A 14,133-nucleotide genomic window follows, 5' to 3' on the forward strand; every position below is an offset into this window, starting at 1 on the left:
AGTTGCGAGGTTACAGGTTGTAACACCACGTACTCCACCGCAGGGGCCTGATGCTTGGCAGGAAGGCGGGGGAGGAGGATAGAGATGTTGACCTGGAGAGGCAGCCAGGAGGACCCAGGTGTCGGGCTCGGGGAGGCGGAGGAGAGGGTGAGTGCTAAGGGCCGCGGGGCGGCCGGCGCCTGCGCTGCCCCGGCTCCCGCGGTCCCTCGGCCGCAGCATCCCTGCGCAACAGCGTCCTGGCGCGCGGGCGGGGAGAAGGGACGCGCCGGCCCCTCCGCCCCCGCGTACGGCCACGTGATGCCGGCGGAGGAGATTGGAGCCGCGGCGGCGGGAGGCGGCAGAGCGGTGCAGCGCTGGTGCTCACGGTGGGACCTCCTCCTCTTCCTCCTCCTCCTCCTCTTGGGAGCCTTGACGATTCCTTCTGCCTGGCCCGGTTCGTCGACGCCGCCGCAGCGCCCCGACGAGGAGGAGGAGAAAACGCAGCTGAGGCGCGGCAGCTGAGGGTTCCCCCGCTTCTTCTCGCCCCCTACCCGACGCCTCCGAGGTCAACCCTCCTGCCCAGCCCTCCTGCCCGGTCTCCTCTCTCTCCTCTCGCCGCCGGCAACACCCGCTACCATCGCGATGGGGCTCCTGGACTCGGAGCCTGGCAGTGTCCTGAACGTGATGTCCACGGCGCTCAACGACACCGTGGAGTTCTACCGCTGGACCTGGACCATCGCAGGTAGGGGCTCTGGCTGCCCCATCTCCTGGCCTCGAGGGCCGCTGTTTCACTCGGCTTCCCCAGCGGGAAGACACTAATCCCCGGCCTCCCAGAGCCTTGGCCACGCATTGCAGGGCCCCCGCCCACTGCGCCGGGCCTTGACTCTGCGGCTGTTGGGATGCTACGGATCGGAGGAGGCGCCAGGGCGCGGGGGCCGCGGTCGGGCACTGGTGAATCTGATTCTAACGTTGAGCACCTCTCTACCCTGGGCACACACACGGTTTTCCTCTGAGCTTTCCCAATCTCTCTCATCATCTCCTCGGATGCAGGAGCTGACACATCTCGGGTGCAGCTAAAAGCTCATTGCAGGAACCGCCCCATCCTGCACTCCCACATCTCCTGATTTAATCTTACAATTGTACTTTATGCACAGGATCGTTTTTAACATGTAGGAATATTCTTTATGGAAAGATGCTTGAGAGAACTCCAGGGATAGCTGTCTTTTTGCTTCTTTAGTCTCCTGATTGCTGAGACGCGACTCTAATATTTTCTTTTACCAAGATGATCCATCTATAGTGTAATTTGAAATGAAAAGTGAAATAGCCATTGTTTGGCTCCTTGAATATTTCCCAGGCATTTCAACAGCACATATATTTGAAATGTTTGTCTCTAATGGCTTTGCGCACTGCAGTGAAGTCAGGGGGAGGGGGAGGCTAAAATACCTGGTAAGAAATTCGTCTTTAGGGAGGGATTTTCTACAGCAGCACCTAGAGGTTGTCCAGAAGCCTACATATATATATATGATTTTCCCCAATCAGCATAGTTTTCCTTTTATAGCTCTTTCAGTTTATTTGGCAGGGGTGTCAGTTGATTTATGTGGCTTTCCTGCCGGAAGTAATCAAGGCATTATGCTGTTTTTATGTTTTCCCATTTATTTTCGTTATTTGCTTTGTTGCTTTTGGTTTTAAAGCATTTAAAAGTTCCCGAAATCTGAAACTAGCATAAAAGGATTTTAGAAATGATTTTATAGTTTAAACTATCTAGTCCTTCTGCAATATTACACCACATTCCAGCAGTAAAGGAAGTTTAAGTTCCACATCACCACTCTGCTTTTTCCTCCCTACAAATGAAGCTATATTCCCATAGTCTTTGTGTTTGTTGTTATAGGAAATGAGACAGTGACTATAGTGTGAATGTAGTAGGATACATGGACTATATGTTGTGGAGAAAATGTTTGCTGGGATTAATTTTGTGTGAGACAAAATCAGTCTTTGACATTGATGCAGCTTTGACTTCCTCAGAAAAGTGTTCTTTTTTCAGATCATCTCAAGTTTGACTCTGGGAAATAAGGTATTTCAGTAGCTATTGAAAATGGTTCAAAGGCAGTTTCTAATGGAAGCTTTCTTTTTAAGTCTTCTGCTTATCTTTGTGGGAGCTCTGGTGGCGTAGTGCCTAAGGCATTTGACTGCTAATCAGAAGGCTGGTGGTTCAAACCCACTAGCCACTCCTTGGAAGGAAGGTTGGGCAATCTACTTCCTTAGTGATACTGCCTGAGAAACCCAAGGAGGGGTGGCTATGAGTTGGACCTGACTCGACGGCAGTGAGTTTGGTGGGTTTAGTCTGGCATACCTTTGTACTGTCACACTGACATTGCACTGTATCTGCAAAAACTGGGAAAGATGCACCCTTCCCTTCATCTCTGGCACATTGCATAAGGGTTTTCCATTACACAATTGTGGAGAACTAAACATCACACAAGCTCGTTGGCAAGTAATTCACTTTGCATGCTTTGGAGTTCAGGCATTATCAAGGTGCTCCAATCTCCATATCATCAGAGCCACACCCAGGAGTTCTCAGTCCTGTCTGTCATTTCCTTCCATCTCTGAGCTTTCTGATCTCTTGAGTCTCAGAAAGAAAAATTGAGGGCAGTTGTGGAGTATGATTTTATGCGATGGTTAATTCCTTTCCAATGATACTTGTTTTACAATATCATGAATGAAAGAGGGAATTTTGTACAGTTGTCTCTTGTGAAAACCTGCTACTAGCCTATGAAAGGCATATAAAATAATAAAACATTGTTGGCCAGGCCCAAGGAGAAGAGAGTAGGCACTGGAACAAGTGACCTCTCACTAGCAGGTCGGAAGGAAGGTATTTATTTGCCCATCCTCTGGCTATCCACTTACGAAACCCGAGACTGCTTCCTTGCTGTCTGTAATAAGCTACCTAGTGTAGGCAGATGGTGTTTCTTAACTAACATAGAGGCTTAGTGGGATATAGTCTGTTCTCTGTAAGGAGGAATATTTTTCAGGTCCAGGCAGAAAAGACCCGTAGCCTAGGTGTCCCATTTTCTCTCTTGTTTCTTGCTTTCTCTGTTAATTTTCTTTGATGCATCCACACTGCTCCAATTCTGAGAGGTTCCCCACCCACTGTAAATTTCATGAAAAGCTGGATGAGGGGGTTTCAAAGAAGAAAAGTAGCTTATTAGATGAGGTTGAAGAAAAGTTGGTGAGTCAGGTGTTTGGAAAGATGGAGAAATAAAAATGGGTGGAAAGAAAGATGATCTTGAGAAATAATGGTGAGTGTGGTGAAAGAAAGGATGCAAGTTATTCAGGGAGAGCAAGAATGAGTGAGGCTCCATGCCCTTGAGTCCTTTCTTTCCCAAGGCTGTAGTTTCGTACTTCCTTCTCTGTTATTAGTTCATGAAATATTTCTCTCTACTGAAGTGTCTTTTTGTCTTCCTCTTTCTGCTTTCCACTGTCATAACAAAAATACATTTACAGTGTATGTTTGATGGGCCATGAGATTCTGCTCTAAGGTGCACAGTCTGGATAAATATGATTTTGTGCTATTACATCAGATTGTGCTATCTAATGAAATATACCCCAAGTAGTGCACGGAAAATGGGGCTTTTGAAAGATACATATATTGTAAATACAGACTGTGGTCTAGTGTATTAATACTGAAAATGTTACTTTATCATGAATGTTTTGTACTTTAGAATTGAAACTTTCAAGGAGCTTTACTTTGAGAAAAACAATAAAAAGTTTGTTTCGTTTTCCAACAGTAGTATTTTATAACATTTTGAACAAGTAAATTAATCGTGGTTTTTAATTACTTAAGAAAGCACAGATTGTGGAGCATTATCAGTTCCAGATGTGTGACTTTATACAAGCCACTGACAGTGGAAAGAGGTGCTCTGATATCATTGTATTTTGTTTTTCCCTCTGTTCTTTCACTTTGTGAAATGATTAGAACTAGGTTACTAGACTCCAAGTATATATCTAATCCAGAAAAGTTATATATACATTTTTTAAATTAATGAATCTAAATATTCTCAAACTATACATACCCAGAGGAGCTCTGGTAGCTTAGTGCCTAAGGCACTTGACTGCTAACCAGAAGGCTGGCAGTTCAAACCCACCAGCCACTCCGCGGAAGGAAGGTTGGGCAATCTACTTCCGTAGTGGTACTGCCTCAGAAACCCAGGGAGGGGTTGCTGAGTGGAGTCCGACTCGATGGCACATAACAACAACATACATACCCAGATTATATATATTATCTGTTGCATTCATTCTTTCAGAAAGTGTTTATTAATAGCTTTATGTAACATTTTGTATCTAAACATCTTGGATAATACTCAGCACACCTACAATAAGACCAGGTGAGTCACCATATTTCTTTTTCACTGCAAGGTTTTAAATAGCCATTGTTCACAAGATACGTGTGTGTGAAAGAGGGGTGGTTGGCAGTATTCTGTTCACAGACATCATGCCCAACATTTTGGTGCAAAACTTGAGTTCAAATTATAGCATAAAAGGTCGCCTAATTAGGTTTGGGAATTCACTTTGGAGGATCTGAGAGAAAAAGGAGATGAGTGGTACAGTAGGAGAGGGATCTCCTGTAGAATGATGACAAAATTTGGAAGCCAGGAAGACTTACATGATCACTCATTCTTTCTACATGCAGTTGCCATGTTCAGGCACAGGTCTGGGCTCTGGAGAGAAAATTAGGATACTTCATCCCTGTCCCCATCTAGCTGACATAGTGTAGGGATTTGCTGCTATTGCATTTTCCTTAGTCTCCTGGGAAGGCAATGTCATCTCTCTGACTTAGGCCTTGCTAGAACCCAAGGAAGGTCAGAAAAAGTCCTTCTCTTCCGTTTCCATCTCCATTTCTTCCACCTGCACCTCAGTCTTGGCTTATAAGGGAAACGTACAAGCTCTATTTTTATGATATTTAGCTCTGTCCTCACAGGTTCCTTATCCATGCCCTTGAATGTTGAGTTGATACGTTTATTCTCTGGAAATATTTGGGTAGATAGACTAGGGAAAAGGGCATCAAAGCCTGATTATAAAAACATGGACAGCAAAGAATGTGCTTAAGGGCTAGTGAGTCATCCAGTGTTGCTGAAACTGGGGGCTTATGGGAGAGAAGGAATAAGCTGGGGTAAAACCATTACAGGTCTATCCTAGAGATCGACAAGCCGCAGAGGAACACAGCTTTCAGTATTGTACCGTATAGCCATACCAGTTTTATTATTGATTATTATAGTGTATAGTTTTTCATCTGTGATATTGTTTAAAGTGGATTTTTGTTTGTTTGGCCTAGCCTGGGAACCCAGTTAGCATTTTTAATATTTCTTTCAGAAAAGACATTCTTAGATCTAGGCAGCTAATTGAAAATAAGTTTGTGGAGCATTATCAGTTCCTAAGGTGAGATCTCCCTTGACGAGTAGTTTCGAAGAGATCCTAGTTATTCTTCTCTCATTATCTCCTTGAGGCTTTTGGGAGGTTCATGCCATTTGTTTGTGTTTTCTTGTTTGTCTTTCCCTTCATTGCAATCTGTATTTTGGTAGCAGACTCCTGGACTTTCATGGCTGATGCTCTTGTCCATTTCCTAATAACAGCTTGAAGCAAAATACCCTATTGCAGATGTGCTCCTAGGAAGATAAACCAGTTAATGCCAGACTCTAGGTGAGCTAACTGGCATCAGGACACAGGTTTTAGATTCTTTGGCTTAGGGAGACAAGGTTTTAAGAATTATATAGATAATTATATCAGTACTTTTGTGATCTTAAGAACCACAAAGCAGTTGATCATCTTTTTAAAACTGAATTTGTTTTCTTATTTTTTCTCAAGTCATATGATAATGTCATCTGTGGTGTGAATGATTTAACATTATTAACATAAGTGCCATTTTTTTCCTTATCAAGCTACATATCATTTAGAATTGTTGTTATGTGCCTTCGAGTCGGACCTGACTCATACTGACCCCTCCTTGGGTTTCCGAGGCAGTATCACTGTGGAAGTAGATTGCCCAACCTTCCTTCCGAGAAGTGGTTGGTGGGTTTGAACCTCCAGCCTCTGGTTAGCAGTCAGATGCCTTAGGCACTACGCCACCAGAGTGCCCATCATTTAGAATTAGGCATGTATTATCAAGCATAGAAGGGTTGTGTAACAAAATATGTCTTTTTTTCCCTTTAGATAGTTGTTTCAGCAAAACATGTATAACTCTCCCTCCATGTTTCTCGTCATACTGTTTCCATTTGCCCATATCTCCCTCTCCAGATAGGAACCTAAGTGCCAGATTCCTCCTTCATAAAGCTTTTCTTGGCCACTGTACCCTGGCACAATTCAGCCCCTCTCTGAACCTATGTGCAAGTTACTGCTGTTAATTGCTGTTAGGCAATTATTCACATATTTCCTTGTGCCATTCCTTCTGTGATTCTGTTGTCCTGAACTATGTAAATCCTCATTCTTGTTTTCCTTTTCAATTCTTTGTAGAACTAGGGATTGTTCCATGTATTTGTTGATTTGCTATATATAAAGAGATAACCCATTTAATCTAGCATAAATCTCAAACAGTGCTATATTCTGGTTACTAAACACTAATAGGGAGCTCTGGTGGTATACTGCCTAAGGCATTTGACTGCTAACCAGAAGGCTGGTGGTTCAAACCCACCAACCACTCCTAAGAAGGAAGATTGGACAATCTACTATCTACTTCTGTGGTGATACTGCCTCGGAAACCCAAGGTGGGGTCGCCGTGAGTTAGATCCCACTTGACAGCAGTGAGTTTGGTTTGGTTTAAAAACACAAATAAGATTCTGGACACTATACAAATACTAATTTACAGAATTCTTTTTATGATCTTTATGATCAGTTGGTCATAAATTCAGTTGATGTATATCTATTCAATAAATCTGAATAAACTTAAGGAATCAAACTTTTAAATCATTTATTAGCACAAGGCACTTACTTTCAAAGGATATAAAAATCAGTATAATACTCTTCACTGTTTGCAAAGTTTTTTGACATGTGCATAAGGGAGGATGGCAGTGTGGTAAGTGAATGAAAAGACACTAGTTTGGGATGAGATGACTTAAGCTTCTAATTATCTCTGAGAATTTGGACAAGTCACTTTGCTGCTCCAATTCTCTCTCTCTCTTTTTTTTTAATCTATAAATGAAGGGAGTTGAATTAGGTAATCCTTACGGTCCCATCTGGCTTTAAAATTCTAGATGTACATGCAGCTTTGTTTTTTCTTGAAATAGGTAAGAGAATTTCAGACAAATAACACTTTGATCTATAATTCAAAAGCTTCATTTTATGCAACAGTTCAGATCTTTTTCCATAAAACAGTTGCCAGTGCTGCTCAGATAGTACAAATAACATTCATGTTACAAATAAGCCGTATATTTAATCCTTTCTATCTCTGTTTCACAACAACAGGTGTAAGGTAGAAAAGGAAAGGGATACAGATATGTAAGCACCTGCTTTGAAATAGTGGTGTTTGTTGGCATAGCAGTATACTTGTGATCTAGATATTCTTCATATAACCAAACATTAATGATTTTGTAAAAAATGATGGCATGATATTGAAGAATAAGGTTATCTTCGTCGTACATTTATTTTGTAACATGAAGCTTTTAAGGATGGCTTTTTCTATGGTCTTGGGTAAGTTATTCATGATTCTTTGTCTCTTATTTCCATCTGTATTATGAGATCATTGAACTACATGATCTTTAAGGTCATTTTATTAAATCCTTATACTTCCTAAGTTAATGACTTAGATATCAGTCTAATCTTACTTGCTTTACTTTTTTTCCTATAGAAAATGAAAAATTTTATTGTTAGATATAATTATAAAAGATTTTCAGTTATAGGAATTTTATATTTGCACATTTCTGATTGAAATTTGGAGGTATGGTTTAAAATATTTATAAAATTACAAAAGAAAATGTAGATCTTACAATAAAGGGTAAACAAAAGAAACAAAATGGTCTTATTCTAAATTATGTTCCTTAACTGAGTTACAATACTAATTGTAAAAATCTTTTATCACATATTTGAGTATTTGCATTCGTAAACAAATAGTTGAGTATTTTATTTGTAATTAAATTTTAGTTAGATTGTAAGTCTTGGGATCTGGAAGACAAATGCATTAATCTACTGCGAGGCAATCAGTTATTCACTGTTAGATTTAATCACATTAAGGTATTTGTGATTTTGAACGGATGCATTTGAAAAATTGAAGTTTATAAGAAAACTTTTCTGTTTTCATGTTATTTGTTTATCAAATGAAAACTTGGGTCCAGATAGGAATTTTACAGTTTAAAATTAAAATAATAGCATCTCTGGAAATGATCTTTCTTCAGTGTTCAACAGTAAAATAATTGCTTCTTTTGTTCTTTTATGTTTTAATCTTTGTAATGAAAAGGCTTTATAAAGAGATTGCATAGCTGGTGGTTTAAAAAAGCATCTAAGTAGCTAGGAAGTAGCAATTAACAAGGAGGATAACCTTGCCTTTACATTTTGCTTTACAATTTTCACAAGAACATCACAACAACACTGGGAGACAGGCATGGTAGAAGTTATTTCTAATGTCCTCGAGGGAGCTCTGGTAGCATAGTGCCTAAGGCAGTTGACTGCTAACCAGAAGGCTGGCGGTTCAAACCCACCAACCACTCCTCAGAAGGAAGATGGGGCAATCTACTTCCGTAGTGATACTGCCTCGGAAACCCAAGGGGGGGGTTCGACTATGAGTCGGGTCCGACTCGATAGCACATAACAACACCAATGTCCTCAAGTCTTGAAATTCAGAGCAGTTAAATCACTTGCTAATGGTCACCCTAGTGAAAATAGTCTAAACCTGGTTTTTTTTTTTTGCCTTTTCCCATAGGCTTCTTGTATCCTCATCACACTAGCCAGAAAGAAAAGCAATAGTCGAGCCTCTGTCCAATGTGTCTTCCCTTATTTTACCTTTTATTATCCTATTTACAAAGTATCACTATTTAGAATATTAAATCTGAAAAAAAGTCATAATACTGCCAGAGACAATTTGAAGAAAGACATGCAAGGCTGTTGTATGAGATTAAACAAAACTAAAATGATATTGATATTTACACTTTATAAATACATGTGTCTATTTCTTTATCATATAAAAAGTGGTTTTAGCCTGACAAGATAAAGTTGACCTGCTTATGATGGAATAGCTAGGATAATAAAAAATATATTCAAAGTGAGTTATGAAAGTGTTTGCTATATACAAGCACTAGAACTATTGTTAATTAGTGAAACAGATAAAAAATTCAGAACCTATAGTATTTTACTTGATGGGGTGAACTATTAAAACCAAGAGCAGATTTTGATCAGCACTATCACTAAAGCATGCACATTCTAGTGATATCTTCCATCATTTTTGCTAAAGGGAAACACCATTTGAATTTCCTCAAAGCCTTGAGATCATTGGCAATACTAAACAAATATTTGGGCTTTAAGCTCCTATATTACCATTGGAAGTTTTATAACTGTTAATTTTTTTCCTGAAATTCCAGCAAAAGGTAGAGATGGAGCAGAAAGGAAACTACTTACCTGCATTCTGATCTTGGCTTCCAGGATATAAGGCATCATTCTGCATCAAGAGTGTGTGTGTGTGTGTGTGTGTAATTTCTTTTCCTCCTTCCCAAGATGGCTTATTGCCGCATATCTCTTACTGGCTTGTTTCCTTTTCCACTATTAACTGGCTTTTATGAATATGACTTTTGCTTTTTTTAAACCGTGAATTCAGCCATTATCTGCATATGATGAAAGTCACTGCCATTAAGTTTCCTGTGACCATTGTTGTTGTTATGTGCCGTCAAGTCGGCCTTGACTCATAGCGACCCCTCCTTGGGTTTCCAAGGCAGTATCACTACGGAAGTAGGATTGCCCAACCTTCCTTCCGAGGAGTGGCTGGTGGGTTTGAACCACTAGCCTTCTGGTTAGCAGTCAAGTGCTTTAGCCACTATGCTACCAGAGCTCCTTCCTGTGGAGTATAAAATACTGTCATATCCATTTTATATACCTTACATTATTTATCTTCATAAGATCTCTATAAAACCAAAAACCTAACTCACTGCCATCAAGTCTATTTGACTCATAGTGACCCCTCTTTGGGTTTCCAAAGTATCTCTACAGAAGTAGGTTGCTCAACCTTCCTTCCAAGGAGTGGCTGGTGGGTTTGAACTGCCAGCCTTCTGGTTAGCAGTCAAATGCCTTCGGCACTATGCCAACAGAGCTTCCCCAGACTCTCTACAGGTATTGTTTAGCCATTCTGTAAATGAAGAAATAGACTTAACACTACACAACTACAAAGTAACAGAGCTGAGATAAAGCAAGATCTTTCTCCTTCCTAAATCAGTGACCTTTTCATAGCATAGCACAGCCACTTTATTTATCCAGAAAATACTGTTTTATTTCCAGTACTAATAATAAAAAACCCACTCTCATTGAGTTGATTCCAACTCATAGTGACCCACTTTGGGTTTCCGAGACAGTAAATCTTTACGGAGATAGATTAGATTGCCCAGTCTTCCTTCTGTGGAGTGGCTGGTGGGTTTGAACCAATGCCACCAGAGTTCCTTAGTGAACATTTATTGGGAGCTTACTAAATGCCAGGCATTGTACTTAATGTTTTGTCACATTTAATCCTCATATTCCTTTGAGCTGGATTTTTTATTGTACCCCTCTTCCAGGTGAGTAAATGGACCTTTCCTGGATCTTGACCAACTAGTAGTTACTGTTGCTAGGTGTCACCAGGTTGTTTAGACTCATAGCAATCCTATATGCAGCAGAATGAATCACTGCCAGGTTCTACACCATCCTCATAATCGTTGTTGTACTTGAGCTCATTGTCGCCACTGTGTCAGTCCATCTCGTTGAGGGTCTTCCCCGTTTTCACTAACCCTGTACTTTACCAAACATGATGTCCTTCTCAAGGGATTGTTCTTTCCTGATAATATGAACCAACCGTGAGATGAAGTCTGGCCATTCTGACTTCTGAGGCTGTACTTCTTCCAAGACAGATTTGTTCACTCTTTTGGCCATACATGGTTTATTATTCTCCAGCATCACAATTCAAATGCATCAGTTCTTTTTTGGTCTTCTTTATTCATCATCCTGCTTTAGCACACATGTGAGACAATTAAATTACTGTGACTTGGGTCAGGCACACCTTAGTCTTTAAAGTGTGACATTTTTGCTTTTAAACAAAGAGCTTTTGCTGCAGATTTGCTAATGGAATAAAACAGTCATTTGATTACTTGACTGCTGCTTCCTTGGCTGTTGATTGTGGAAGCAAGTGAAATGACATCCTTGAGAACTTCAATCTTTTCTCCATTTATAATGATGTTGCTTATTGATCCAGTTGTGAGGATTTTTGTTTTCTTTATGTTGAAGTGGAATCCCTACTGAAGGCTGTAGTTTTTGATCTTCATTAGTAAGTGCTTCACATCCTCTTCACTTTCAGCAAGCAAGGTTGTGTCATCTGCATATCACAATTGTTAATGAGCCTTCCTCCAATCCTGATGCATGTTCTTCTTCATATAGTCCAGCTTCTTGGATTATTTACTCATCCTACAGATTGAATAAGTAGGGTGAACGGATATAACTGAAACACACCTTTCAATTTTATACCATTCAGTATCCCCTTGTTCTAATGACTACTTCATGGTCTGTGTATAGCTTCCCCATTAACACGTGCAATTAAGTGTTCTGGAATTGCCATTCTTCACAGTGTTATTTGTAGTTTGTTATGACCCACACAGTCAAATGCCTTTACACAGTCAATAACACACAGATAAACATGTCTCTGGTATTTTTTGCTTTCAGCCAAGATCCATCTGACATCAGCAATAATATCGCTCTTTCCACATCCCCTTCTGGGTCTGGCTTGTATTTCTGTCAGTTTCGTCTTTATGTACTGCTGCAACAGTTTTTGAATTACTGTCAGCACAGTTTACTTGCATGTGATAGTAATGGTATTGTTCAATAATTTCTACAATCTGTTGGATCACTTTTCTTTGAAATGGGTGTACTATCTAGTACTAACCTTCTCATACTAAACCTCAGAGTAATCACCCTTCAGGTTGAATCAGGAATTGTTTCACTTTGAGGGCATCTATGTTTTTTTTTTTTTTCTTCCTTTGCATCTTCTGAATTCATCCCTGTTTATCTGCTTTCTGTGGAGAAGAACTTCGTAATTTCTTTCACTTTCTACTTTTGCCGTGGCCTCCATTCAAGCAAACTTAAAACCAGATTTTTTTTTTCCGTCTGTTTTAAAACTCCTCCTTTCATTCTTTAGGCTCTTCCATTTTTTAGGATTGTACACAACCTGGTGGTGCTCTGGTTAAAGCATTAGGCTACTAGCCAAAAGGTAGGCAGTTCGAACCCACCAACCACTCTGTGGGAGAAAGATGAGGCAGTCTGCTTCTGTAAAGATTTACAGCCTTGGAAACCTGGAGTGGGCAGTTCTGCTTTGTCCTGTAGGGTAGCTATGAGTCAGAATTGCTGGATGACACTGGGTTTGGTTAGATAAAACATCTTTGCCCTCTTGTTTTATCTTTTGCACTGGACTGCTGTCAGGCCGTTTGCTCCTGTGCACCTTCAGACACCACAGCTCACCCTTCCCTTGGTGGCAGAACTCTTTGTTCTCTCCTGTGTGTCCATCACACACTGGCCTTTTCGCCATTTTTTAAGCCAGCCATAGCCTGGCTCACCTCTGAATTTTTCCAGAGCTGCCTTTTCCTTACTTTTACCGAGGTGCTTTCCTGAACTCAAACCATTCATCCTGTTTCCTGAGGGCATAGTAGATTAGAACAAGCCTTTTCCCTGCTAATCACCTTGACAGAAACAGGAAACTGACCTGCCTGTCTTTTACCCACCTTCAGAATCTTGTTTTGTTTATATATATCTTAGGTTTTTATCTGTCTCCATTTTGTTCAGTTGTATGAAGGATCTTTCTCCTTCAGTTCTGCCTTTTTTTTTTTTTTTTTTAAGCTCACTGATACTCAAGTTCTTATTTGGCCTGAGGACTATATTAAGCATCATATTTTAGATTAGTACCTAGAAGAGGATTTAAGGTGTAATTTAGTTTACACCTTGTCTTAGAGATAAGATCTTTCTCAAGCCCTTCTTGACAATAGTTGTCTACACTTTTTATTAAAAATTTATTTTAATAAATGTTTGATGGCTCTTCTATCCCAGTATTGTTATAGCATGGCATAAGGGCTGCCCCATCATAACATTCATGATAAATGGAGGAAGACACTGACTGGCTCAAGAAAAAGCTAGTTTCCCTTTGGGGTCTTTTTCATACAATATGGCATTGTATTGGGAGCTCTGGTAGCATAGTGGCTAAGACACTTTGCCTGCTAACCAGACGGCTGGCGGTTCAAACCCACCGACTCGACGGCACATAACAACAACAACAACAACATGGCATTGTATTAATGTTAATCGTTTTATTTTTGTTGTAATTAGCAATGGCAAATTGATTTTTTTTTTTTTGCAATATCATATAGCACATTAGTGGTGATCACATTCTCTTCACTTTCAGCAAGCAAGGTTGTGTCATCTGCATATCACAGTTGTTAACGAGTCTTCCTCCAATCCTGATGCATGTTCTTCATATAGTCCACCTTCTTGGATTATTTACTCATCCTACAGATTGAATAAGTAGGTGTGAAAATAAAGTTGATTTATAATTGTCGGTTCTAATATATTAAGGAAGGATAGATAGTTTCAGAGAGAGTAAAGTATGTATGTACGTAAGCCTTGATATCCTTGAATATATTCAAGAACTACTCAGTAGCTATAGTGGATTGTTACACTTGGGTTTTTCTTCTATTTGTGACAGAGTAAACAGATACAAATGCTCTTAGAAGACAAAATCAAATTTATTTTTATGGCTTGATTACGTTATATAATATAAATCTACTTTTCTGAGTAAACTAAAGTAGTTGTTGTTATGTGCCGTTGAGTTGGACCCAATTCATAGCCACCTTTCCTTGGGTTTCCGAGGCGGTATCTCTACAGAAGTAGATTGCCCAACCTTCCTTCTGAGGAGTGGCTGGTGGGTTTGAACCGCCAGCCTTCTGGTTAGCAGTCAAGTGC

At 40.2% G+C, this 14,133-nt stretch overlaps 1 protein-coding gene across 1 annotated transcript in view; it reads left to right on the forward strand.

Annotated features, from left to right (window-relative positions):
- The first annotated feature begins 621 nt into the window (after positions 1-621).
- The window catches only part of ELOVL4 (ELOVL fatty acid elongase 4), a 43,272-nt gene continuing 29,760 nt past the window's right edge, over positions 622-14,133 (forward strand). The window contains exon 1 of the mRNA XM_007951280.2: positions 622-721. Coding sequence (XP_007949471.1) covers positions 622-721 — 100 coding nt within the window. The remainder of the gene's footprint in view (positions 722-14,133) is intronic.

The sequence above is a fragment of the Orycteropus afer genome, unplaced genomic scaffold (assembly GCF_000298275.1).
Source record: "Orycteropus afer afer isolate SDZICR_OR568_19922 unplaced genomic scaffold, OryAfe1.0 scaffold00011, whole genome shotgun sequence".
Lineage (NCBI taxonomy): Eukaryota > Metazoa > Chordata > Mammalia > Tubulidentata > Orycteropodidae > Orycteropus > Orycteropus afer.